Genomic DNA, 24346 nt, shown 5'->3' with positions numbered 1-24346 from the left:
TTACAAGTCATTTCTCTCACTTTGTTAGTTACTAAATACTTGTAAGGTAATATCCAAACTTTTTTCCTAGGGAATGTCACTTACAAGTCCATTCCAATAAGAAATTACATATGGCATAGAAACAGATTCCTCCTGAAACAAGACTCTAATTTTCTGATTTTTTTTTTGTCTTAGATGAAGAAAGGCACAATGGATCCACTGAGTGACAAAAAGATGAAAAAGAAAATCCCTTAAAAGGCATAAGACCTCCTTGTGGCATTGCATCAGCCACAACCACAAATTCTGTTGGAGTAACAGGAATTCCATGCTTTAGTAAGAATTTAGAATAACTACAGATTGAACCATTCTGATTGAAAAGCTGAGATACAAAAATAATTCCATTTTTAAACCAACTATTAAAGAAAAGAGATTTATGTTTATACAGAAGATCCTTATTATCCCAAATTATATATGAATGAGGTGTAAAATTGTGTGAAGATTAGGGACCAAGCTAATAACATTTGCCTATGAAAAAGGGATAATTTGATAGGGATTTTCATAATGCTATAATTACAGGTTAATATAAAGCTTATAAACTATAACCCTAACCCAAGTTTATCTTAAAGGTGTTGTTTAAAGTGGTAAAATCGAGAAAATTTAAACCCCCCTTATCAATGGTATTCATAAGTACAGATTTCTTGACAAAATTAGTTTTATTCTTCCATACAAAGTTGAGGAGCATTGTATAATTTTTTTTAAGAATGGCGGTGTCGACGCACACACGACATGACGTCATTCGCGCATGCGCGTTTAACGATTCAGAGTCACTGTCGTTACTAACTATATAACAAGGTCGCACAATAAAGCCGGTACTTTAAAAAAAAAAAAAAAAAAAAAACAGGAAAAAAACACGTGCCTTTTTTTGGGACGTCACGTGTTTAAAAAAAATAAAATAAATAAATAAATAACACTTTGTGAAGTTCCCGTGCGTAGTGTGCGCGCGCGGCTTACGTAAACGGATTTGCGTGATGACGCAGGAGTTCTCAAGCCCAGGCTGTGTTTTTTTAGTTCATAGAGAACCGAGAACCGCTATGTGTGAGCAGCAGGAAGGAAACAGAGCGCTTTAACAGAGCCGGAGGGATCCGGTAGGTTATTAACTCCGTGTCGGAGATGAAATTCAGATAACTACGGTTTAAACTGAGCCTTGGCTGAGCGTCAGTAGGGAGAAATGGAGCAGAAGCTGTTGTTGTCCTCACAGCTCAGCGTCCACAACACGCTCTGTGAGGTGACTTTAAACAGCGCCGCTCTGTCATGGAGACCGCGGGGGGACAACACACACAAACGGGCCGCTGGACGCCGATACGGTCCTCTGAATGCTGGTACGTTTTAAACCGATACATAAATCTAGTGTTTTTACTCCGTACACTTTGTTTTGGTTCCGTCGTGTGTCTCTCTGTGTGAAAGTGAAGTGTGTGTGTGTGTGTGTGTGTGTGTGTGTGTGTGTGTGTGTGTGTTATTAACATCTTATTAACATGATATTAACATGTTATTAACATGGGGTTTAAACAGAGTGTCATGTGGTAATCTTGATCAGAAATCTAATATAGAGCGCTCTAGGATCAGCTCATGTCTGAACACGAAGGCGAAGGCATAGGCACGTGGCTGGGTTTATATATATACGTTTATTGTGTGTGTGTGTGTGTGTGTGTGCGTTTATTGTGTGTATATATATATGTGTATATATATATGTGTGTATATATATATATATATATATATATATATATATATATATATATATATATATATATATATATATATATATATATATATATATATATATATATATATATATGTACATGCTTGCACATGCAGTGAACATGCGTGCAGGAGTAGTTAAAGAGCATTAAGTATGACCTTCATGGACTTAAGCAGTAGCTTAGGAAGACTGGGAGACTGTGTTTCAATCCCACATCACTATCCTCCATATCCAGTTGCACTGCAGGGCTTTATTTCATATTATAAACACTATGTGTCCAATAAGAGGTCATCTGGGACACAAGCCTGACCTCCGTGGTGACTAAAAAGAAGGACAGGAGGACAGCGATGCACTAACCTGTAAATAGAGCTCACTGTCCTCAAGGGTAAGGTGACCTATTGAGTCATATGTCCTCATGGTTCATTTACTAACTGTGCCATAAATAATGCTTAAAAGAGATTAAGGGATCTTTTTACCTTTTTTCCGTTTCAGACTTTATATAATTATCTATCTTCCTGCCTTCCACTGTTAATTAAATACCCAGAAGACCTGCAGGCTCTTTTTATAGTGAACATGCGACACAGCAGTTTCCTTTTCTCTTTTTCACCGTTGTTTTTTTTTTGTTTTGTTTTTTGCATAAGTTTTGTTTTGTTTAGATGTTCACCACAGGGTAAATTCCAGGCTCTGTGTGAACAATACTTGATTAGCCGTGTTCCACATGACACACCATCATGTAGGATGTTTGTGTGTAGATATATTGGGAAAGCACCAGCCATCTTTTTCCAGGACATGAAACACGTTGTTATGATACTTTGTATGTAGTTATACATAAACAAACTGACTGTGGAGAACGTTCTGTTCTCTACGACAGTCACTCTGTTCATAAGAAAGTTTGTTCATGTGTCTAGTAATAATAGGTTTCACCATAGAAATGCCACAATGAACCCAGTGGCCTTGAATACAAGATTGCACTCTGCACTACCTGGGTTTCTTTTACTCACAAAGCTTACACATATCTTTTCCCAGAGTCTGTGCTGCTTTGGAATTAAGTTTCCATCCTTCCTGCACTAGATACTGTAGAGTCCCTGGCTTTTGTTAAATTACTTTGACTACTGAGGCCCCCATTCAAACTTGCTGTTAGGAGGCGTCTCAGGTGATCAGATCAAAAGTGGATAGCACACAATACAGGCCTGAACACGATCAAATGCACACTGTGATCTGTTCACATTTTGCACACCAGTCTACGGCCATGTTTATATTATCTTAAGTTGTGGTTTCTATAGTAACAACTTGGATTTGAACTGCAGATAATCTAAACTTAATAATAAACATATATTTACAAAAGTGCTATTTTAAAAAAGAACAGCATGTGCTTGATATAATTAAGCATTTTGTTAGGAGATGTTTAAAATGGATAGGAGGAGTCTTGGGTGCCGTGTCTGTCACGGTCAGCAAGTTTCAGGATGGGAGAGTCTTCAGCACAGAGGACTTTGCACTTTCCTGTTTTTTTTTTCCAGTAACATGACAAGCTGCTTTGTTTGTCTTTTTAAAATAAGAGAGGAGAACTTCATGTTCATGGGAATGAAGAAGAGAAAGAAAACATCTCTCAAGTTTTTAAGTTGTGGCGAAATAACTAGTGTCGTCTTCATGTTGGACTTTTCTAGTGTAATACTGGCAGTGACAGTTTCACAGTGTTGCAGTGGATTTTTACAATTCAGGTGGTACTATTAAAGAAAGCAGTGTATCGTTCTCGTAAGCCATCGAGTGCATTAATTGTCAGAAAGCACACAAGAAAAAATGTTTTAGAAACATACATTACATGTAGGCTATAATACAAGCGTGTTTTTATATATTAACTAATTGACTGTATGTCACTCTGTTTGATTGGGGAACAGATTATATTTTCTGTCAGTTTTTGCTTTCCTCTCTTCATGTCTGATTCATAAAGCACATAAAACATGAATTAGATGAACAAGTCCTTCACAAAATGCCCTACTGTAAGAGGAGAGTATTAGTAAAGTGATTCTCATCTGACAGATGAGGAAATCCCAATCAATGGTTTTGAGTTTTTGATTTTGAATTTTTTTATTTAGGCAGGTTTTGCTATGAAATTTGATTATATGGCCATTAAAGATGCAGTGGAGACACCTTGAAAACTCGGGTGTGAACATCTACCCGTGTCACCCGTCCATGTCCCAATAGGATCAGATGAGACGAATGATAACAAAGGGCCTAAGAGGCAGCACAGCTCGGTATAAAGTGAGTAATGTACAGTGTCAGGATACATGAGTGTTGCTCATAAATACAGCCTAAACTGTGTGGTCTGTCTGATGATTTGGAAATATAAGTACAATAATGTGGTTGTACAATCAAGTGGTGACCTTCCTTCCGAATGCACTGAAACCTCTTCACACACTCGTATGTAATGCTGGCAATGAAAAGAAATTGTTCTATCATATTTCAATAATGGGTCATCTTAGCTAATGGTCCTGTCAGTCCTCAAGTGTCTTTTATGCTCACATTGACCTCTGTAGTAGAAAGTGTCATTACCTAAAGCGCTGATGTAAAGGGTGCTTACGCTTCCCAGAACAATTCAGCTCTACATCTTTGCATTTTCTATTGGAGTCATTTACATTTTCACTAACCTGTAATTTTATTAACAAAACAAGTTGGCTTTGAAGCTGATGTGCTTTACCTCCGCTTATATCATGTTAGTCATTGGCAGTATAATGGTGATGTCACATGGCAGTTATTCAGTTTTTGAGTCTCTGCGTTTCAGCATTTCTTGTTCCTTTTATTTGGTCAGACAAAAACGTCATTCGATTTTTATTTTTTTATGGGGAAAAAACAAAGTGGGCAGCTCCAACAAAACCCAAATGAAGATGTGATCTTGGGTTGGTACCAAACTTGAGCACATTTCATTCCACCAAAAAATGCTGAACACTATGAGGCTGTGTGTTGAAGTTGGGTAAGCAAGTACCCCTGCTGTGCAACATGAGTCATGGCTTAACCTTGGACAGTGTTGGCCACTGACAAGCACATACCCCAGGATTTAGATCATCTCAATGATCTTATTAGTTGCTACAAGTCTTGCTGTCTGCATGCAGTAAATACTTTGCTATCTAAAAACCCAATGGAGTATAACAAATGAGCAATAATCTGCAATAGCTCCTGCTCCTTCTTTTGTTGGCTTAAGGTATTTCCATGCACACAAAGAGTCCCAGTAACTACTACAAAATGTTGATTGGATTAATTTACTAAACTATATTCTGTAAAGGGATTCATCTTATGGCATTGTGTATTTAATGTAACCTAACTCCTAATCTTACACACAAAGCTTCTGCCAGAATAACTAGCGTAGGTTAAAAGGCTGTGCAAAATACCTTATTTGTAAAGGGTCATTTCATGCTAAACCAATGTTTGGCCAAGGATAACACCATGCATTGGACAAACGACATGTGCGGCTGCTCAAACAAGACTCTCGGGGAAGGGCAATGCTTTATGTAAGCTTCTAGCTATGAGCTCACATGCGCTGTCTGCATCTGTCTGCCACTCACGTGACGTTCCTGCTCCAACTTGCATCTTTCCGGTGATGAAGCCTGGTCTTGGACTTCTTACAAAACCGCAGCAGTGTTTAATACTGCCGACGTAGCCGACTTGTTTTCAGACCACCTCTGTACATGAGGTTCTGTTGGCAATAAATATTTTAGATTATTTATTTATTTATTTATTTATTTATTTATTTATTTATTTATTTATTTATTTATTTATTTTGGACAGTCAAATCCCTGGAGCTTCTTAAGAAAGAGCGATAAACTGACTGAATGTTTGTTCCCGTGTAATGTGTAGTTAAGGAGGAAAGGAAAGGGCAAAAATGTATATGTAATAAAAATGTAATTTTTTTTTATTTTTTTTCCTTTACTTTTATAGCGAAAACCATTTACACTTCGATTCCTGCATTACCGAGAGTGCTGTTCAACATTTGGCAGTACTGCTTGTGGGATTTAGCTCTAGTTTGTCTCTATTTAAAAGAGCGGTGCAGCAGAATATTAGTCCCGTCTCCTCTACATCTCTTATAGACTAATTAATGATGTCGAACATCTCAGGAAAAGAAAATGGTGAAAAAGCTTTCTAAGTAGCTAACAGCGATTTCTTATTCTTATCCATTATGTTTAAGATCTTACAATCACTATGCACATCACTAATAGTTAACGTGCTTTATATTATATACTGTAGGTGGAAACTTTATGCCTCTGCCAATCAGGCTAATCTTTCGATTCATCTGTCTGAGATTCTCCTTAGTGTGATATCACCAGAATGAGAGGTTGAGTTCTTGCAATATTTGTGCGATTGAGTGTAACCAGCAGATGAACTGATGACCTTTTCAGTTTATTCAAACAGGATGAAGGTCAGCATCCAGGGTCTTCAATCTTCTCCTCGATGGGCCAGAGTGGCTGCAGGCTTTCATTCCAGCCAAGCAGGAGCCACAACTGATTCTACCTGTTTAATCAGTTCATCTTGGTCTCCAGTCAGCCATCAAGGTGAGCCTCCAAATTGGTTGGTATAAAAGCCTGCAGCCCCACCGGCCCTTTGCAGAGAAGATTGAAGATCCCTGGTCAAAGGTCTGTTGTATATTTGCTTTAGTAGTTTTCTCCCTGTTTGAAGTCCAGTCTCTTCAGAAAGTAGTCAGTCCTCAGTGAGGCTTTCTTTTCTGCTGGGTTGTAACACCATATCTTAGGAATAACTTTTTTCTGCTCAGTTTGAAGTCTTTCAGTAATAAACCATTTTTTAATAAAAAGAAAGAATTATTTATAAAATAATAGACTACTTATCAATTCAGTATTTATTCACGAGTCAAAACTTGGTCCTCAAGAATTTGCTTGTCTTTGGCTTCATGCATGTTTCTTGTGATGATGAGATCTTCGTGTTCCTCTTGCTGAAAAGCATAAAGAGCATAAAGTTAGCACTGTGATGCTCTGTGAAGACCTGATGAGGTGAGCACAGGTTCTCCTATTTCAGGCAATGAGCTGCTACCCTGTCAGGGACATTGTTGGCATCTTGTCTTCTTGCCCTTCATGCTTGTTTACTTCGTTTGGAAGGGCTGCCTGTCCTTGTTGGTGTCTGGGCCATGCTATAATTCTTCCTTCTGTAATGGATTTCAAGGCGCCTATGAAGGATCAAAGCTTTGTTTCCTTTTTCAAATGTTTTTAGATCCTTCTATAACCTTCTATAACCAGCTTTTCTCCTCCTAACAATTAGATCTGGAAGCTTCTTTGTCCTCATGCAGGACTGATCTGATCTGATATTTTAGCTGTGAAAACTCTGAGTCAATGATGAACAAAACGAACACAGGTGTCCCCTGTTTAACATGTTTAGTATGTGCTCAGTGTAGATTTAGATTTTTTTTTTATTTGTTAAAACAGCGTTAAGGACCTCTAAATACAATCACTTGTTCGTTAGTATCTACGAACAGAGAAGCACGATTAAATCTGCATACCATATTTAAGAAGTACTTTAAATGTGACTAAGAATAGCGCTTGTAAAAATCAAGGCTGCTGATAGCGAGTTATAATGTAGTTCAATATGATAAATAGAATGAATACGCGTCATCTTATATATCAAAGATGGACAAATCAGTTTTATTAAGATATCAGCTAGCCAACTGGGCGAGACAACGCCACAACGTTCTTCCCTGAATTCCAGTCACTTCTGTTGTAGCAGGCCATTTTAACATCCAAGATTCATGACTGTTTGATAGTCGAGAAGTGGAAGGTAACTGCTAATGAACAATTGCTTTTTTCACTTTTGTTTTTGAAATGGTCTTTGTTTGTCAAACAGCTGTTGTGTTTACGCTGCTACACTTGCACAACCTGCTTAACATTTGGCAAGAAAACAATTAACAAACAGGTTTCTCATGTTCATTCTGTTCACACCTGAAGTTCAGAATGTTAGAACTGTCCCATGGTTTCACAGCAAATCTATTCACGGTTGTGTTAATTGGTAATATGATAAGGATCTGTTCATGGGATTAGAGATGCATAAAATGAAGTTTATGACCCAGCAAATCTGTTAGACGTCCCTGATGTTAGACGACAGACAGAACACTAAACATTATCTGAGGTCAGGAGCCTTTGTACGGATCATAAATCCCTCTCGCTCTCTTGCTCTCTACTGAAAATGTCTATCTGTTGTAATAGTATATATTACTGCTGCGTCATATAGACCAAGTACATCAAACCGTTTTGAATTTGGTCAAAAATGCTGAACTCCCAGGAGGGAGAACCATTAGCCATTAGACTACAGTGGAATGTCCAGTATTGTTATGAGGCATTTCCTTTCCCTAAGCCGTGTTTATTGCTTTGTTCGGATTGTTGAAGGCTGGATGTTCTAACACTGGAATCAACAATACAGTCTGTTTTAGAAGGACGGTGTGGGGAAACATTTAAAACATGTGACCTGAATGTTAAATGTTTTTTTGATATTTTTGTCTGAGGGTTTGCCTTAAATGTTCAGGGTGTTTGTTGGAAGAACTTCTCTAAGCGTTTAAAGGAAACGCTGGTGGCTATGATGTACTATCAGAAGAAACATGGTTCGAGTCCACTTGTTTAGTTGGAATGAAGCGTGACTGCAAAACAGGACAAAGTTTATCTATCCTATAATCATACGTATCTATCCAGACGGGAGTGGTTTCTTTTAGGATGACTACTCCTGATCCACGGGGCACAAGGGCTCACTTAATGTTTATACTTTGAAAATGTGGTACATTTAATCTAACACCCCTGGGGTTTTTTGTACTGACATGCTAAAAAGCGCTCTCGACCACCACTATCCAAACTCCAGTTGAGGGAATATGCTTTGGAAGAGCAGCTTTTGTCTCTACAGAACAGTTCAGAGACTTCTTTAACAAGGCACATTTAAATTCAGCTTTAATTGGTCACATTCAGTCAGACCCAGTGCACCATACAGGGAAATGCTTCTTATTCCAAACAGATGATTAGAAGAATAGTCATATGGGTCATAGGTCATGACATTAATGTACAAACAGAACTCCATGTACCGGAAAGATTGTGATCACAAACAGAATGCTTAAACTTGCATTCAACTAGAACTACAGACATTTACTGGCGTCATGACAAGGAGAAAAACGGAAGACGAATTGTACTGTTTTAGAACAAGCCTGACCTGTTTACATTCCATAATGGATATTTTAAGTAATCACAACTTGATCAGATTCTGTAATAGAACATTTTCCGATGGAAACTGATAAGAATGTGGAAAGAGGTCCTTTCACATGAAGGGAACTTCATTGTTCCTGATATTTCTGTTAGTTTCATACATTGCTACTAAACAATCTGTATTGTGTTACTCACATGCTGTATTTTTAATTGTATTATATTATTTCAGCAGGCAGCCAGTACGTGCCGGTGTGTGAGATCATATCCGTCCAGGAGACAGAGGGAGATTGCGCAAGCACAGGTGTAGGAAAATGGCAGAAAGTTCCACAAACTCCAGTTGAATCTAACCAGCACGCTTTCACCGGTATGCATGATCATGTGCTATAATGAAGCGTTAAGCTTTAAGATATGTAGGCTCTCAGTGCAATTTTATTCCAGGACAAACCCCCTAGTAGTGGTAAGAAGAAGGCAGGTTATCTATACAGAAATACATGGATGACTTGAAAGATTGCCTTGTAATTGTGTGTTACAGTGTTTATCACACTGTACAGCCGGACTGCACATGTTTAAGCTATTTTGTCCTTCTCTCTGTAGTGTCCTATGTGGAGAGAACTCAGAAACACCGCTGGCGGTGCAGTGAAGTCACCCTCCATTGCACTGATAGGACACTGTGTCTGCAATGGGTCCAAGCCATCAGGGAGCAACTCTCACTATTGAGTATGTCCTTAATGTTCTTTTGTGCAACTGACCTAGACTAATGATTACGCTGCTTTTTGCTTCTTTTTTGATGTATTCCTGGAAATACTATGTGTATATAGTGTGTACATATATACCACTGTAGCGATGAATTATTTTCTGAATCACATGCTCTTGCACGCTTATGCATATACGTACATATTTTCATAAAGGATTAGAATACATAACACAGGAGTTAAAAACATTTAGTCATTAATCCAGAATTCAAAACACACTTAATCAGGAACACAGTCAGTGCCTGGAGATCAGGTCATCCTATCTAAAAAGTCAAAGAATGTTTATCATGATTGATTAAGGTTGATCGTTTAAAAAAACAATGAAGTTGTATTTTAGACAATGGATTCTGTTTTGCAGCAAATTAAGCCAGGTATTTCTCCCCATTTTCTTATTTGCAGCTATCCGACCGAAGCGCTTGCTGGTCTACATAAATCCCTATGGAGGAAAACACCAAGGGAAAAGGATTTATGAGCAGAAAGTAGCCCCAATTTTTTCCCGTGCCTCTATTTCCACCGACGTGATTGGTGAGCGCCCATCAGCCGTCTACATTAACATTTGAATAAAAAATGAGCGTTCGCTTTCCGCAAAAAGATATTTGTGGGCAAATAGCCGTAACTGCCAAGTGTTCCCAAGGATATGATTTTGTTTACAGGTTTATCCATCAGGCAGGATAATGATAATGGGAGCTCTGATAGTTGGTAAACATGAGAGGATTATTCATCAGGAACCCCCCCACCCCCCAGTCCCCCACCCCCTTCCAAATCCCCCAACTTAGGCTGCAAAAATGGTGAATGGAATACTGACAGCCCACAATCATATATAACTGTATAAGGTCTATTAATGAAGTGTGCTTTTATCATGTTGGCATTTTACAAACAACAGAATCATTAGAGAAGCCAAGCTAGTTTAAATAAGCTCTATGCATCTGTTTTTGCGTCTATAGTCACATAATCACCATCACCACAAGAGGCTTTCTGTGAACCATCTGTTTTTAGGACATATGTATTTTACAGTCTCCCATCAGTCCTGACTGAGTACATCTTGTTTTGAAATGTAGTTTTTTTTCTTTAGCAGCAGCAGCTTTGACTTTTCACTTGATGTAGCAGGATTAATCGTACCCCTCAAAACCACTAGTGAAGTAGCAATATAACTTGCAGATTTAGTCCTTGCTGCTGTTACCCCTCACCGCTCACAATAACTTTGCATTTGTTTCTATAGTTACAGAGTGGGCGAATCATGCCAGGGATCACTTGAAAACGGAGGCTGAGCTAAAGAAATACGACGGGTGAGTTGCTGTTAGCCGAGATCACTGTGGGTGATGTGGCAGCTCTTAATTTGCCCAGTGAGGAATTTGCCCTTCCACAGCAAAGACTAGATTATCATTTAAGCACATATCAGTCGGCTGGCACTGCAGCGTTGTTTGGCAACAGTGAGAACCTGCTATGGACATGGGCATAAATTTCATTTAATAGTAGGTGGGGACAATAAATATAAAATTTCTCATGAGCAATTTTTGAAGGGGGGGGGGCACACAAATAATACAGTCAAATACAGTGAAACACTGCTTTTATCATTATTATTGTAGCATGGAAACTGCATCACTATGGTTATTTTCAAAGTTTTTCTCAGGTTCAAATTTTCCTTTTCTCCGTCATTTTATCTAGTCTATTACACTGCAAGGCAAGTTTATTTATACAGTAGCACATTTCATACACAATGGTAATTCAAAGTGCTTTACATAAAGAAAGTAAAACTATCATAAAAAAAATAATCACAACAATAAAAACAAGTTATTAATAAAGTTTTAAAATTTTATTAGAAATTGATTATACAAAAAATACAGTGAGGTCAGTTCGGACGTAGCACAGTGCTCATTTAGTAAATGCAGAGCTAAACATTATGCTAATTGTGGCAGTTAATGTTAAGTTAACATTATGCCGAGTCGTCCCAAATAAAACAATGCATGGGGAAACGGCTTTGGTGTGTTAGTTACAGTGCACTGTGTAACAAGCTATTGTAAACAAGCTAACGTTAACCAGATAAGTCATATTTTAATCGCGAATATAGCAGATTCATGGTAAATTACATCGGTAATCAGCATTTGTGCCGCAACAAATTTATGAATTAATCTACATCAACTACATTAAAGAGAATCGCTTTATTTAAAGTGAATAAAATACCCTATTTAATGGAGTTTAACATTAACTGAGTCGTGTGTGCAGAGTAGGTGAGATGAACTGGGAAAGCAGGCAGTGGGTCAAACCACTGTGAGGAAGAGGAGGGGGGACTCCACTGTTTCTAAATGCAGTTTTTTCAATTCTTACACAATACACAATTATTTAGGTATACATACATATATTTTTCACAATAGAGAGTGCGATATTAAAAAAAAAAATGGGGGAGGGTGGAGACAACCCTCGGTTGGGGGGGGACTTATGCCCATGGCTCTGGACAACAACAAGCCTTGATGACTTCAGTATGCTGCATTCATCACCACAAGACCAGAAGCCAAGTGTTTCTGAGCGGAATCACCGTTTGTGGATCAGGATTTTATTTCAGCACTTCAGCAAATAGCACTCATTATCCCGGTTCTACATCCAAGAAATGTAGTAGAAACTGTAGTTTCTGCTTCGACACTTAAGAAATAACAATGAAGAATTTAACAGTGCTGAAAAGTAACACAATTTGAAAGTGGTCACTTCAAATGTGAGCAATCACGTATACGGCGTGGAGGCATTTACTTTAGCATTTATGACAGTGGTCTCTAGTGTCCTACCACTCTCATTTTCCCTTAATGAGAAAGTGCCAGAGTTTCCAAAGTCACACAGCTTTTCTCTGTGCAGTTTCTCAGTAACATGACAAGCTGTGGGGTTTTTTTCCCTCATCATTTTGGGCATGGAAAATTGCTGTGATATAAGAAGAGCAGAAGGTTCTGGGACCTGACCTCATACCTATATGTGGATCATTTGCTTTTAACAATGCACCAATACATGTTAAATTTTGCCAACATTTAAGCAAAGAATTTATTTCATTAATTTGAATGAAATGAGCTGCTGCCATATTACACTATGTGCTTTAGGTCTCCTTTAATCTAAGTAGAAAACGTACACCTGTCTAAATACTATAAATGCGTGTGAATTAGTTGGTTTAGTGAAATGTGAACATGCATTTCGATCCAAACAGAACAAGAAACTAAACCGAGAAACAAGCGTTTTTTCTCTGTAACTAAAAAAAAAGTTTGATTTGAGAGTTATGATGTGACCTAAAATGCCATGGGATAAAACATCAGTGTTGTTGAATCTACAGAGTGGTTTGTGTTGGAGGAGACGGCATGTTCAGTGAGATCATACACGGCCTAATCTCCCGGACGCAGTGCGACTCTGGAGTAGACCAGAACCTTTCAGATGAGACTCTGGTACCTTGCAGCCTTCGTATCGGGATCATTCCTGCAGGTGAGTTCTTCACACTGTAGAGCATATAAATGTGTCTAGAGAAAACAGCTTTGGATTTGTCCTATCACAAAACTAGAGGCCTCTTCTGATACTGATAGCCTGCCTGGGAGGCATAAAGTGTACATTCTATGTAGCTATGTTCTGCATCATCATAAATTCCACAGCTATAACGTGTATGTTTCCCACATAAATCAGATGTTTATGGTGCGCTGTGTTAACAAAGAGCAGGCGCTTTTCAAGTCACTACGCTAAGAAAACAGTCAGTCTCGATGCAACTCGTATAACTCCGATAACACAAATACAGGGTGATTCAAAGCAACTCCTACTGTAGTGGGAAAAAAGCTTTTTTGTTTGCATCCTGGCTTTGCCTTATTTTGCTCAGGGCCCATTAGTCTTGATAACACAGTTTTAACAAGGATTAATGCAATGGCCTTGGAGCTGTAGAGTGCTGTTCACCAGAGTGTGGAAATGTACACAGCTTAAAATCATATTTTAAGATAAAGATAGCAGTAACCTAGCTTTATCAGTATTTATAGAAACATTCTGTTTCGCTACACTCTGTTGTTCAGGTGCAGAAGCTTAAACAAACAGTATGATTTTTCTATACTAATAGAAGGGTGGTGTACTGGTGTTGCCGCAGGGACCTCAGTTACCGCCTGGGTCGAGTTTCACATTGGTGTTCTCGGTCTTTTACAGTTTTGTCTGTTCAAAAATGTAATTAGGTAGACTGTTAAAGCTCGAGTTTCCTTAGATGTGAGCAGTGTCTGAACAGTAAGCCACAGTTAACCAGAGTCACATCTGTTGCGTATTTCTGCCTTACATACCTATCCAGCCTTAACCCTGGTTGAAGGGAAGATGAATGAATGAATGTTTCTGGCTCAAATTTTGACCTTACATCATAACAAAATGGTTTTCTTCAGCTCTTTCGTTAATCCAATTTTGTTTTTTTCCCCCTTCTTTTTGTACATGCATTCATTCATCATTAGTAACAGCTTTATCCTTGTTGTCAGAATCACAGTCAATCCAGATCCTATCTACGAATCAGGAATACCCCCTGGATTAGATACCAGTTTAATCACAGCTCCCTTCAGACCTATTTTCCAGTCTTTTTAATTTTTTTAATTACTTTTTACCTATGCCTTTTTTCTCCTCCCTTTTTGCTCTCCCTTGTCCATCTTCTTACTTTCCTCACTTCTCAACTGCGCTCGTTCTTTCTTCATTGTTGAAAGAACCAGCCTGGTTGTATTTCTGCCGGCATGAGCTCTGTGCTTACCGCTCCTCTCACTGGGTTTTATATTAGCTATTTGAGACAGAAGAATTTCATTACTGGGTAGAGTGAGAGAAGAAGGATGAAGTCTGAAATCTCATCTCTGTAAAAAGCAGTGCCTTGCTGCTAATAGTATTCTCCTCCACGCCTCTGTGAGTCAGCTAAATTGTTCTCGGCACAAAGACAGTGGGGAAAGTTATTTTTTGCTTACACAGAAGCCTGAACAGAAAAACCTCAGGCGTATCTAATATTCGGCCAACATTTTGCTAGGTGGATCGTCCCAGCATCTAAATTGCTCAGTGGGAAGGTGTGTGTGTGTGAGAGAGAAAGAGAGAGATTCTGATTTTAATATTTTTACATTTACGTGACAAAGCCCTGACCTGTGAAATGTGTTTTGTGAACTAGGTTCAACTGACTGCATATGCTATGCAACGGTCGGCTCCAACGACCCCGTGACCTCAGCTCTGCATATCGTCGTGGGTGAGTGTGCATGTCTGTGAAATACAACTGATAACACAAGTGTGTCGCATATGTTTGCATGCTGTCCAACTCCGATAATTAACAAGTAAGGAATATTTCTTTGAAAGGTCTTTCTTTGCTGTGTAAGGGGTAGATAAAGATGTAGCAGTTAAACTACATACCATGCATGCATGCACACCCATACTTATTATAGCTGTAGGGTGGAGTTTATGCATCCCTGTAACAAATACTTGCAAGACAGCAGTTTTGAAATTGTTTAAATATCTGTCATTATAGATCGCTTTCTGACAGTCTTGGATCATTCACAGTGTAAAATTTTCTGTGAGCTTTTTATTTTTAACTGGAAGTAGAGCAGAGAATAATGAAATAATGAAAGCCATGTGTGTGTCTTGTCCACCATATCCCTACTATTTCCAGGAGATTCCCAGCCAATGGATGTCTGCTCCATCCACCATAACAATACCTTTCTCCGCTACTCGGTCTCGCTGCTTGGTTACGGTTTCTATGGTGATGTACTGACTGACAGCGAGAGGAAGCGTTGGATGGGCCCAGCTCGCTATGACATCTCAGGTCAGCAAGACCTCCATAATAACACACTGAAATAAGGGGGGGAAGCAAAAGTTACTCTTACTGCCATCATTCTTACAATTGCTGTCATTTTCAACGGGAATCCTGTTGGTTTGTGGCAGGTGTTAAAACGTTTCTGTCACATCGCTACTATGAAGGGACAATCACTTTCCTTCCTGCTGATGAGAACGTAGGAACTCCGCGAGACAAGCTGCAGTGCCGATCTGGGTGAGATTTACCATGTTCATCAGTTAATGGCTTTATTAATCGTGTCATCTCAAACTCAAATGAGCACAAACACACCTCAAGCAGTCTGCATGTTTGCTTAGCAGGAACAGATGCACTCGAATCATCTTGGTGTTCATTGCTGTCTGATTCCAGACTTAATAGATAACGACTTGTTCTTTTGTTAGGTGTAATATCTGCAGTCTGCCTTCAGCTGACAAGCAGGGTTCCAAAGATGAGGAAAGCGTCTCAGATACCGGTGAGAATCCAAGCTTTATACTGGTACCTAGTAAAATGAATCTTAAATGAGGCAAAATGATAGTTTTTAAGCACTTGATTGCTGCTTTGACACTTTGCTTGCATCCAGCTCATTTAAAAACCCAAGCTGATTAGCACAGGGTGTCTAACATCTGTGGTTTCAAATGTCTTTAACTATCACTGCAGGTTCATGCTGTTTAAACAGACCTTCTCTGTGCCTTATGCCTTATGCTAGGCATAAATACAAACTACATGCAGTCTTCATCATTTTTGCTCAGGCACAAATAATATGAGTAAACAAGTCAGCAGTTCTGTTTTATTCCGTAGTTATGATAAACAGGACTTGAGCACATTTATACACTGAATTACTTGACGTACGTCAATATATGCCATGTGTACACCTGACCGTTGTTAGCATATGTGGTTTTTCTCCTAACTGTTGCCACAAAGTTAGAAGCATGGGACTGTCTATAAACTGTAAGCTTTAACCTTATGATTTACCTTCACTGGAAAGGACACAAACCTGTTCAAATATGATATCATGTGCTAAGTTTGACCTGCTGAGAACCATGACCTCACTGAATACATTTGGGTCAATTAGATACATGGAAATCAATAAGAATAGGCCTAAATGTATATGCCATTTATGTGGGTGTCACTAAATGTAGCTGGGCTTTTTGGCTGGTTTCTCAGCATGCACACAAATTTAAAGAAAATAAGCATTACTGAAACTTTATCGGATTGACCGTAAAATCAAAAGCCTGTTGTTCATTTGTTTACAGTCGATCACAAGTTCCACCTAGTAGTTATCATTAACATACTAATCTCTAAAATAAGATGACAGGGATTTAAATGAACATGGAGTCAGGGGCAGTGGATGTTCTCTCCCTGCTCTGATTATTCCCACACTACCACCTACAGTGGCTGAACAAATATATTCTCCACTAATGATATGCAGCCTTCCCATCTGTTCCTGCACCGATTATTTCCAGAAACTCACACTCTCTCTCTCTCTGTACATGCATACTCAAACTTCTCATGGATTATTATCTGTTTCAGCTCTGAACAACAGACAGTAAACAGACAGACCAGTCTGTAATGAAGCTGTGACTTACTGATAAGTGCTGTTTACAGAGACACGTGCAGAGACCTCCAGGTCTGTTATTGTATTTTGGGCATGGCTAGACTTGATAGCGAAAGCAATCCAAAAGGGAGAAGGGTGATAGAGGGGAGTGTGTGAGTATGTGTGTGCTGGGATAGTTAAGTGTACTTAATCACTAATCTAGAATCGCAGTAAAATGTAAAGCACTTGCCATGTATGGCTGTTTCCCAACGGGCCGAAGAGCTTCTTAGGGCCCAGGACATCAGATTTGGAGAATTTTATTTTTAAAACCTAACCTCAGTCCAAGGTCTATGCATAGACATAAATCTGTCTGTTTTTCTATACTGGAAAAAAAAACATTGATTCCTCTATAATGTCTAATTTTTAATAATTAAAACATGATATTGTAACTTGAATTCAAAACTACACATGTGACCCGAAACAAAGGGTGTAGTAAAATACACATGAGATAATGGCTTTGCCAAATGCTGGTCTTGTGCAGTTTTATTCAGCATTCAAACATTGGAGCAATATCTTAAGTGCAGCTCTGGTTCATTTGTGTTCCTATGGTCTTCATGTGGAACTACACTAAAGCACAACATTTCTTCCAAGTAAAAAAGTTCTCCCATCTTTTTCATTCTAACTGAGATTTCAATCGCCGTATATACAAGGTTTCCTAACTATAGATGTGTGATTTCCATTTCAGATACAAAAGGAGTGTGGCAGGTTATCAGGGGAAAGTTTTTGGCAATCAATGCTGCATGTATGAGCTGTGCTTGTCCTCGCAGCCCTAAAGGCCTGTCTCCTTCTGCTCACTTGGCCGACGGCACAGCCGACCTCATCCTCGTGCGCAGGTGTTCACGATTTGACTTCCTACGCCATCTGCTACGTCACACCAACAAAGATGACCAGGTACATGCTGAAACACAGTGGCATTGTGATCATCGGGAGTTGCTATTATAAAAAAGTAATCGGGGTGGAAACAGTAACAGCAGTCCGCAGCACTGTCATCGGTTATTTCCATATAACAGCATGACTCATTGTCTTATTCCTTATTTGGTTTTAGCTTGACTTTGTCCACTTCATTATCCTGCACTATTACAACACACAAGAATGAGGTTCCACTGTCCAAGCCCTAATGCCAAATTCAGTGCTCTATAAACAAGACTTTTACATTTTCTATTGCGCTCACATTAAACCCAGAAATTATATATCTCTCTGCCAGGGAGCAGTTCAGGTTCAGAAAGCCTCTAATATGACTAGATGAATGCTCCGAGTTTTTCATTAGATTTATGAGCCATAAAACCAACAAGGCAGAAATATTAGATTTATCTCAAAGGTAATTGAGGGAAACTTTCCAGCCCCTGCCTTGTGTGGTTGCTAATCCTGGTTCCCTTTTTTCAGGCACGCTTGTGTCAAATGGGTGACTCACCCTACCGACAGCAAAATTTGGTTAGTTGGACACAGCTGTTTGTTACAAAGGGTTCACTTCAGTTCACTCTGGTTACATTTCCATGTTTCTTAGAAGTGTCAGTGATGTTCAGCAGAAGCCCACCTGCTCATTAGTAATCTTTCCACATTCAGGGATCAAATCCAAACAGTTCTGGTTCACACCTCTGTGATTCGTTACAATTATTGAACTGCAGTGCTGGCACTTATAGTAAAACAACTTTGTCTGTGAGTAAGATGATCAGACCCACTAATTATCTCTTAGCTAAATATTTGCTCGAATACTGTCAAAAAGTCACAACCATAATATTATTCTTTTAAGATGCTGCTAAATGTAGACATTGTGCAGCGATTCTTCCTGAAATAAAGTTGGCAGATTTAACTCTGACTAAATAGGAAACAGGCAGCTCCTATAGCATCAGAGCAGAGACAATGGCTCCTAAGACAGCATGTGTTTGTGTTGCAGTTTGACTACCCGTTTGTCGAGGTATACCGGGTGCGCCAGTTCCGCTTCACACCCAAGTACGAGGAGACCGACTCTGAGCTGGATCTGCGGGAAGCTGATGGCTCAGGTCGTAAACGCTTCTTCAGCCGGATATGCAGACAACATCCGGCATGCAACTGCAGCCTGGTGCACAGCAGCTGGAACTGTGATGGAGAAATCCTGCCTCATGCTGCCATTCAAGTCAGGTATCAAGTGACAGTAATTAGTACTAATTATGTAATTAATACACTGTAGTAAAGTAATGTACATATTTAACTTGCAATTGGAGAAACTGGGTCATTGGTTTGTAAGTTATTAAACTGAGTCCATCTATATGTATAAGGTCAGACTTCAGTGGATGCAGAACAAACATGAGGATTATTTATAGTTACAGTTTCTGAACCAGGTGTACCAGCAAGTTGTGTGTGTTTACTTAGAATACAGGGTTTTAAATATCTGCCTTATACATGTGTATCAGTGCCCCACACTTACACACACACACACACACACACACACACACAACCACGTCAGTGAATACGCCTCACACAATTAATCTCTGCTCAGCAGTTTCCATTATTTGAAGTATAAAGGTGGCTGAGATATTGTCCATGACATCAGACAGGCTACAGACACTAACTGAATTTTTCGAGTGAATCTACATGTAGATGTACCTGATAAATGTATATGTAAGGAAAAGTAATGAACTGCTACTTCACTGTCAAATTTTGCCATCCAAATGACCTCAAGTGCACTGTTGAAGCTCATATAAATCAGTAAAGTAAAGTAAACTGATAAGTAAATCAGTTAGCTGGCACAGGCCACTTCCAGTGGAATATTACAACCACATTGTGCTTGAGAGATAAACCGCATGGACATTGCACTGTTAAAAAAAAAAAACCCAATTATTTAGATAACAGAAAGCACTTTATTATCACTGGAAAATCTTTAAGTGCAATGATGTCTTTCCTGAATGCAACATTTATTTCACACTCCATTTGTCGCATCAGCGATGCCTAACTGTCTAATGTCCTATAATTACTGGCCTTTCCACTGTTAAAAGCTCACTCCCATTTAATTAAAATTTAGGCCCATTCATTTATTGACTTTTCCTCCTCACTAGTTGTTCTTTGAATGATTCAGCAAATGAACTGCAGAGATGAGCAATGCTGTGTAAGAGAGGGTTACGTCTCACCTGGGTGCTAAGCATGCCTCGTCTTGCGCAGGTAGAGGAAATGAAATCCTAACCTTTCCAAAGTTGCACAGACAATGCACACCGTTTCAGTTTGCTGCCTTTGCATCTGATGGCACAGCAAAATGGACTAGGCTGAAACTGAGACTTTAAGTTGGATGTTCTTAATTAAATAGTCCAATCCAATCTAAATTTATAATATATATAATGTGTTGCAGTAAAAAAGAGAGAGAGAGAGAGAGAGAGAGAAAAGCTCTCTGCTGTCAATAATGCAAAAATCCTTAGTACCAGAAAACAGTCTGTGTGGTTTAATAAATATTTGGTTAATGTTATGTATTACATGTTCCTCTAATAAATCTCTGAAGGGAATTCAGTTGTTTTCTTGGCACCGTTTAAAAACTGTAGGTGGCATGTTAGCAATGAATCGATAAATCTGCTAGCTGCTTTAATAGCATTTAGGGAAGTGCGGAAACAGTTCACTGACCAGCTGGGTTTAGCCTTTAATGCAATTTTCATACAGGAGCAATTCAGAAAGGCAAAGTAAAGGTGATTAGTGCACTTTAAGAATACTAAAAGTGAAATGACATGACATACAGCTAAGTATGTTGACCCATACTCAGAATTCTCTGCGTTTAACCCATCCAAAGTAAACACACACACACACTGTGAACACACACCCAGAGCAATGGGCAGCCATTTATGCTGCGGCGCCCGGGGAGTAGTTGGAGTTGTTCAGTGCCTTGCTCAAGGGCACCTCAGTCGTAGCCGGCCCGAGACTCGAACCCACAACCTTAGTGTTAAGAGTCAGACTCTCTAACCATTAGGCCACGACTTCCCCGTGCCCATCATCAGTCAGTGCAGCATCGGTCAGTGCTCATGGACAGCTGTAGGTTAAACCCAAATGAATCTAATGCAAGTAAAACATCATATTGTTTAATAATAATCATAAACTGTGGTGCCAGCTTGTATGTTTTAGCCATAGTGGTTAGTTTTCTCTCCATGCCTGTAAATGGTGTTTGTTTTCTCAGATAACGCAGTGGTCAGTCTAATCACAAATACAATTCTCACTTTGTAAATGCCAGTTCACTCAAGCCTGACAGAACAGACACAATTCTTTCTGGTAGCAGTTGCTTTTGCATGTATACTATAGACATCTGCAGAACATTCATGCTTTTATTTGTCCTGTCCCACAACATGCAGTACTGATTTCCTTGTGTCTGTTAGGATTTTTCAACTTTAATGAGTTAAATCTTATACTGTCTTATACTGAAATAATAAATATTTACGTTGAGTTCGTATTGTGAGAACTTCGGCCATCTGCTGGTGCCGTAATGGATTCAAACTGGTAAACAGCCATCAGTTTATGCAGGAGTTTTGGCACGTCGTGTTTCTATTTGCCTCATTACAAGTGAACTTTTCAAGACCTCCATGTAAACTGTGGCCACTCTCTCATCATCCATTAAACCACTTTTTTTTCTATGTTTATATGCTCTCTTTATCCAAAGTGACATTTGACACATCTTTGTCTTTCTGTCTTTGTCTTTTCAGAGTGCACTGCCAGTTGATCAAGCTGTTTGCGAGAGGGATTGAAGAGCACTCCGTCTTTGAGGAACCTTATGCGCTCAGTGCAATATAGAGCTGCCTGTCACTGGAACAGAAAACAAAATGAACTTGATCTTCCCCGATACTTTGGGTCACTTTTGGGTTAACAGGATGCTGTTACAAGTTTCCTTAAACATCCGTTTATAGAGTTTGTTGAAAGTGCAGCGATTCATTAGTTCACTGGAATTCATCATGGTTGAGTAGATAATATCTAAGTGTCTATAAATAGACCACTGAAATCACAATGGCAAAAGCTCAGATGGCTTAAACCTTTATCCTCAAAGTGTTTTTTTTTTTTTTTTTTTTTAAACAAATTCCTCCTTTTAGAGAGACTAATTTGCTAAATATTTCTTTTACTCCACCCAACATATTTGAAGTTTAATTGTTAAGCATGAGCCTTGTCTGTCTTCCTCTATTGTCAAGCTGGTCTTGATGTTTTGGGCAGCAGTAGACCAAAGTTTGAGCGCAATGTGCAAATTCTTTCTTTACTGGAAGTGAACTACCCAAGACTATTATTATGTTATTCAACATAATATATTTAGTTACTTTACCTATTTTCTGGAAATGAGTAATATTTAAGTATTAAATAAGTAATGTTTAGCTGTTAACTCCAGCACTTAAAATGTGTAATATGTAAGTGTTTTGTAGCAGTCCAGCACTGGGGCACAGTGTAGCTGATAGCAATCAGTCCGTTAGTGATGTAATAGTCTGGACATAATACTGAGGACAATTGCTTTTTGGGAACTGAAATCCTACGCCAAAAATAATCAATCTATATTTAACCTGCTGTGTCCCATTAGTGTGATCAGTTTTGTTGCTGGATCCTCAGTTGAAAGTATTGTGATCGCCTGACTAAATGAAGTTGATAACCTGCTGTAGTTTTGTCAGTAACCTAATTCTTCTGGGTTTCAACCTGTGTATGATCTCTACCCTTTACTGCTTATGTGCTTTTTTTTTTGCTTATATTTCTCGTTTCTCTCCGTCTTACTTCTGTAAAATAGCCATAGGGCTTCCTGTTTTGTTGTCTTCTGCTGAATGTTTAATATACTCCAAGGCTGTGTTCTTCCACCATCAGGAGACTTTAAAATAGCCTCTTTGCAGTATCTGCTCTCTGTGAATGTTTGAGAAGCTTGAGGTGGTGCTGTGCTCGAGGTCAGAGAAGGTTTCCTTATACCGAAGATCTGGCAAATTATTCATTTTACTCCACAAGTTGTATAATTCAAGTAAAGACGAGATGCTGTAGTGTGTGATGACATAGCAGGCAATGTCAGGCCATGAACTGTCCTCAGTGAGTGTGGGTGTGTGTGTACAAAACAGCAGCCATCTGACAGCTGCTGTGTTTGGCAGCCTGGTTCACGGCCAATCAAACACTTACATGCCCATATGCTTCAACCACTGTGTCAACAAACCTCCTATTCGAGCATGCAGACAGCCCTGAGATCAAACTTCATCAGCACCAGAAACATAATTCAAAATCCTCTTCGGCCCCCTCGTAAATATCACTACCATCTTCTCTCGCCCTGGCTTTCAATACCGCGACTGTTGCTAATTTATGGTCCAGTGCTGGCAGTTGTGACGAGCCCATTTGCCGTACATTACAGCATCATCAACAGCCACGACCCACACAAGTATAGCCCCTGCAACCTCAGTAGTGGTCACTGTGAGCAAAGCAACCCTTTCCGTAGATATGCTGCCTAGATATTAATGCTGCCTAGATTCTGTTGCCTAGATAATAAAGTCTCAGGCATGACTGAAAAGCATGATGTTCATCTCGCAGGCTTCGAGATAACGTATGGAATGATGTATGACCTGAAATGTACAAGATAATGTGTGTTACAAAAAAAAAACCTTAATAAAGTACTTCAAAAAATACATGTGGTGATGTGGTGAGTCAGATATGCAAGAGACAAATGGAAGAAAAACTGTGAACTGCGTTTTATCCGCTGAAAGCCTGTCAGTCTTGCTTAAAGTGCTGATGACCGCAGTCTCCTTGGGACTTGACAAAATTGATGGAACCAGAGATAGCAAGAGAAAAGCTACATTGAGTTGTACTGAAGGATAAGCTCTGGAGATTTTACAAGAAATCCTGTTTCAAGGTTGACCACTGCTTCCCTTATAGCATTCATGCATCCAGGGTGATTTATCTCCGAGTAACAAGTAGTGGTTCAACCATGGGTCAGCAGAGGTGTTGGCAATGGGGCCACAAGTTCGAACGTCCTTGTCATTTTCACTTCTGAGCCACTTTTTCAGTGACCTTCAGCAAAGCGCTTTAACCTCCAGTAACATCTATTACTGGCAAGCCTTTTTTTGAGGGGGCATTTAAGGAAAAAAATACAATGAATTAGTTTTTTCATTGTATGTAACAGCCCTGGCTGTACATTCCTCTGGGAATAATTACGTGGTCTTGGGCCTTTTCTAATCTTTCCCATCTGTCAAACTGTCATTTTATTCCTTGTGTCAGAAATGATTTAGAGCTAAAAACAAGATAACAGCTTGTATCTGTTGCTCCCTGTCAGTGAGGTATTTATCTGGATCATCAGACCATTTTTAATCACCGTAACACTAATTATTAGATCTAGCAATGGATTGCTTTTTTCATACTTATTGG

The 24346-nt window shown here is 39.1% G+C and overlaps 1 protein-coding gene across 2 annotated transcripts; it reads left to right on the top strand.

Annotated features, from left to right (window-relative positions):
* The first annotated feature begins 1004 nt into the window (after positions 1-1004).
* On the top strand, positions 1005-23610 carry cerk (ceramide kinase). 2 transcript variants are annotated; one of them, XM_027151456.2, is made up of 13 exons: positions 1005-1358; positions 9143-9274; positions 9505-9627; positions 10062-10187; positions 10882-10948; positions 12970-13115; positions 14788-14862; positions 15280-15432; positions 15552-15657; positions 15843-15913; positions 17721-17926; positions 18930-19153; positions 21685-23610. In XM_027151456.2, exons 1-13 carry the CDS (start codon positions 1208-1210, stop codon positions 21770-21772), a joined length of 1668 nt encoding a protein of 555 aa, XP_027007257.2. In that variant the 5' UTR covers positions 1005-1207; the 3' UTR covers positions 21773-23610. The 2 variants fall into 2 exon arrangements, with proteins under 2 accessions (XP_027007257.2, XP_027007256.2); XM_027151455.2 differs by having other exon boundaries at positions 1007-1358; positions 9140-9274.
* The last annotated feature ends 736 nt before the right edge of the window (positions 23611-24346 follow it).

This window comes from Tachysurus fulvidraco, chromosome 19 (assembly GCF_022655615.1).
Source record: "Tachysurus fulvidraco isolate hzauxx_2018 chromosome 19, HZAU_PFXX_2.0, whole genome shotgun sequence".
In the NCBI taxonomy this organism is placed as follows: Eukaryota; Metazoa; Chordata; class Actinopteri; order Siluriformes; family Bagridae; genus Tachysurus; species Tachysurus fulvidraco.
This window is presented reverse-complemented; position numbering and strand designations above follow the sequence as displayed.

What these genes read in the sequence shown, in the direction of transcription:
- cerk (XM_027151455.2), top strand. Translation starts at nt 1,208, where the DNA reads ATGGAGCAGAAGCTGTTGTTGTCCTCACAGCTCAGCGTCCACAACACG. An exon ending in TATCGGGATCATTCCTGCAG is followed by an intron (nt 13,116 to 14,787) that starts GTGAGTTCTTCA and finishes TTTGTGAACTAG; the next exon opens with GTTCAACTGACTGCATATGC. An exon ending in AAGCTGCAGTGCCGATCTGG is followed by an intron (nt 15,658 to 15,842) that starts GTGAGATTTACC and finishes TTCTTTTGTTAG; the next exon opens with GTGTAATATCTGCAGTCTGC.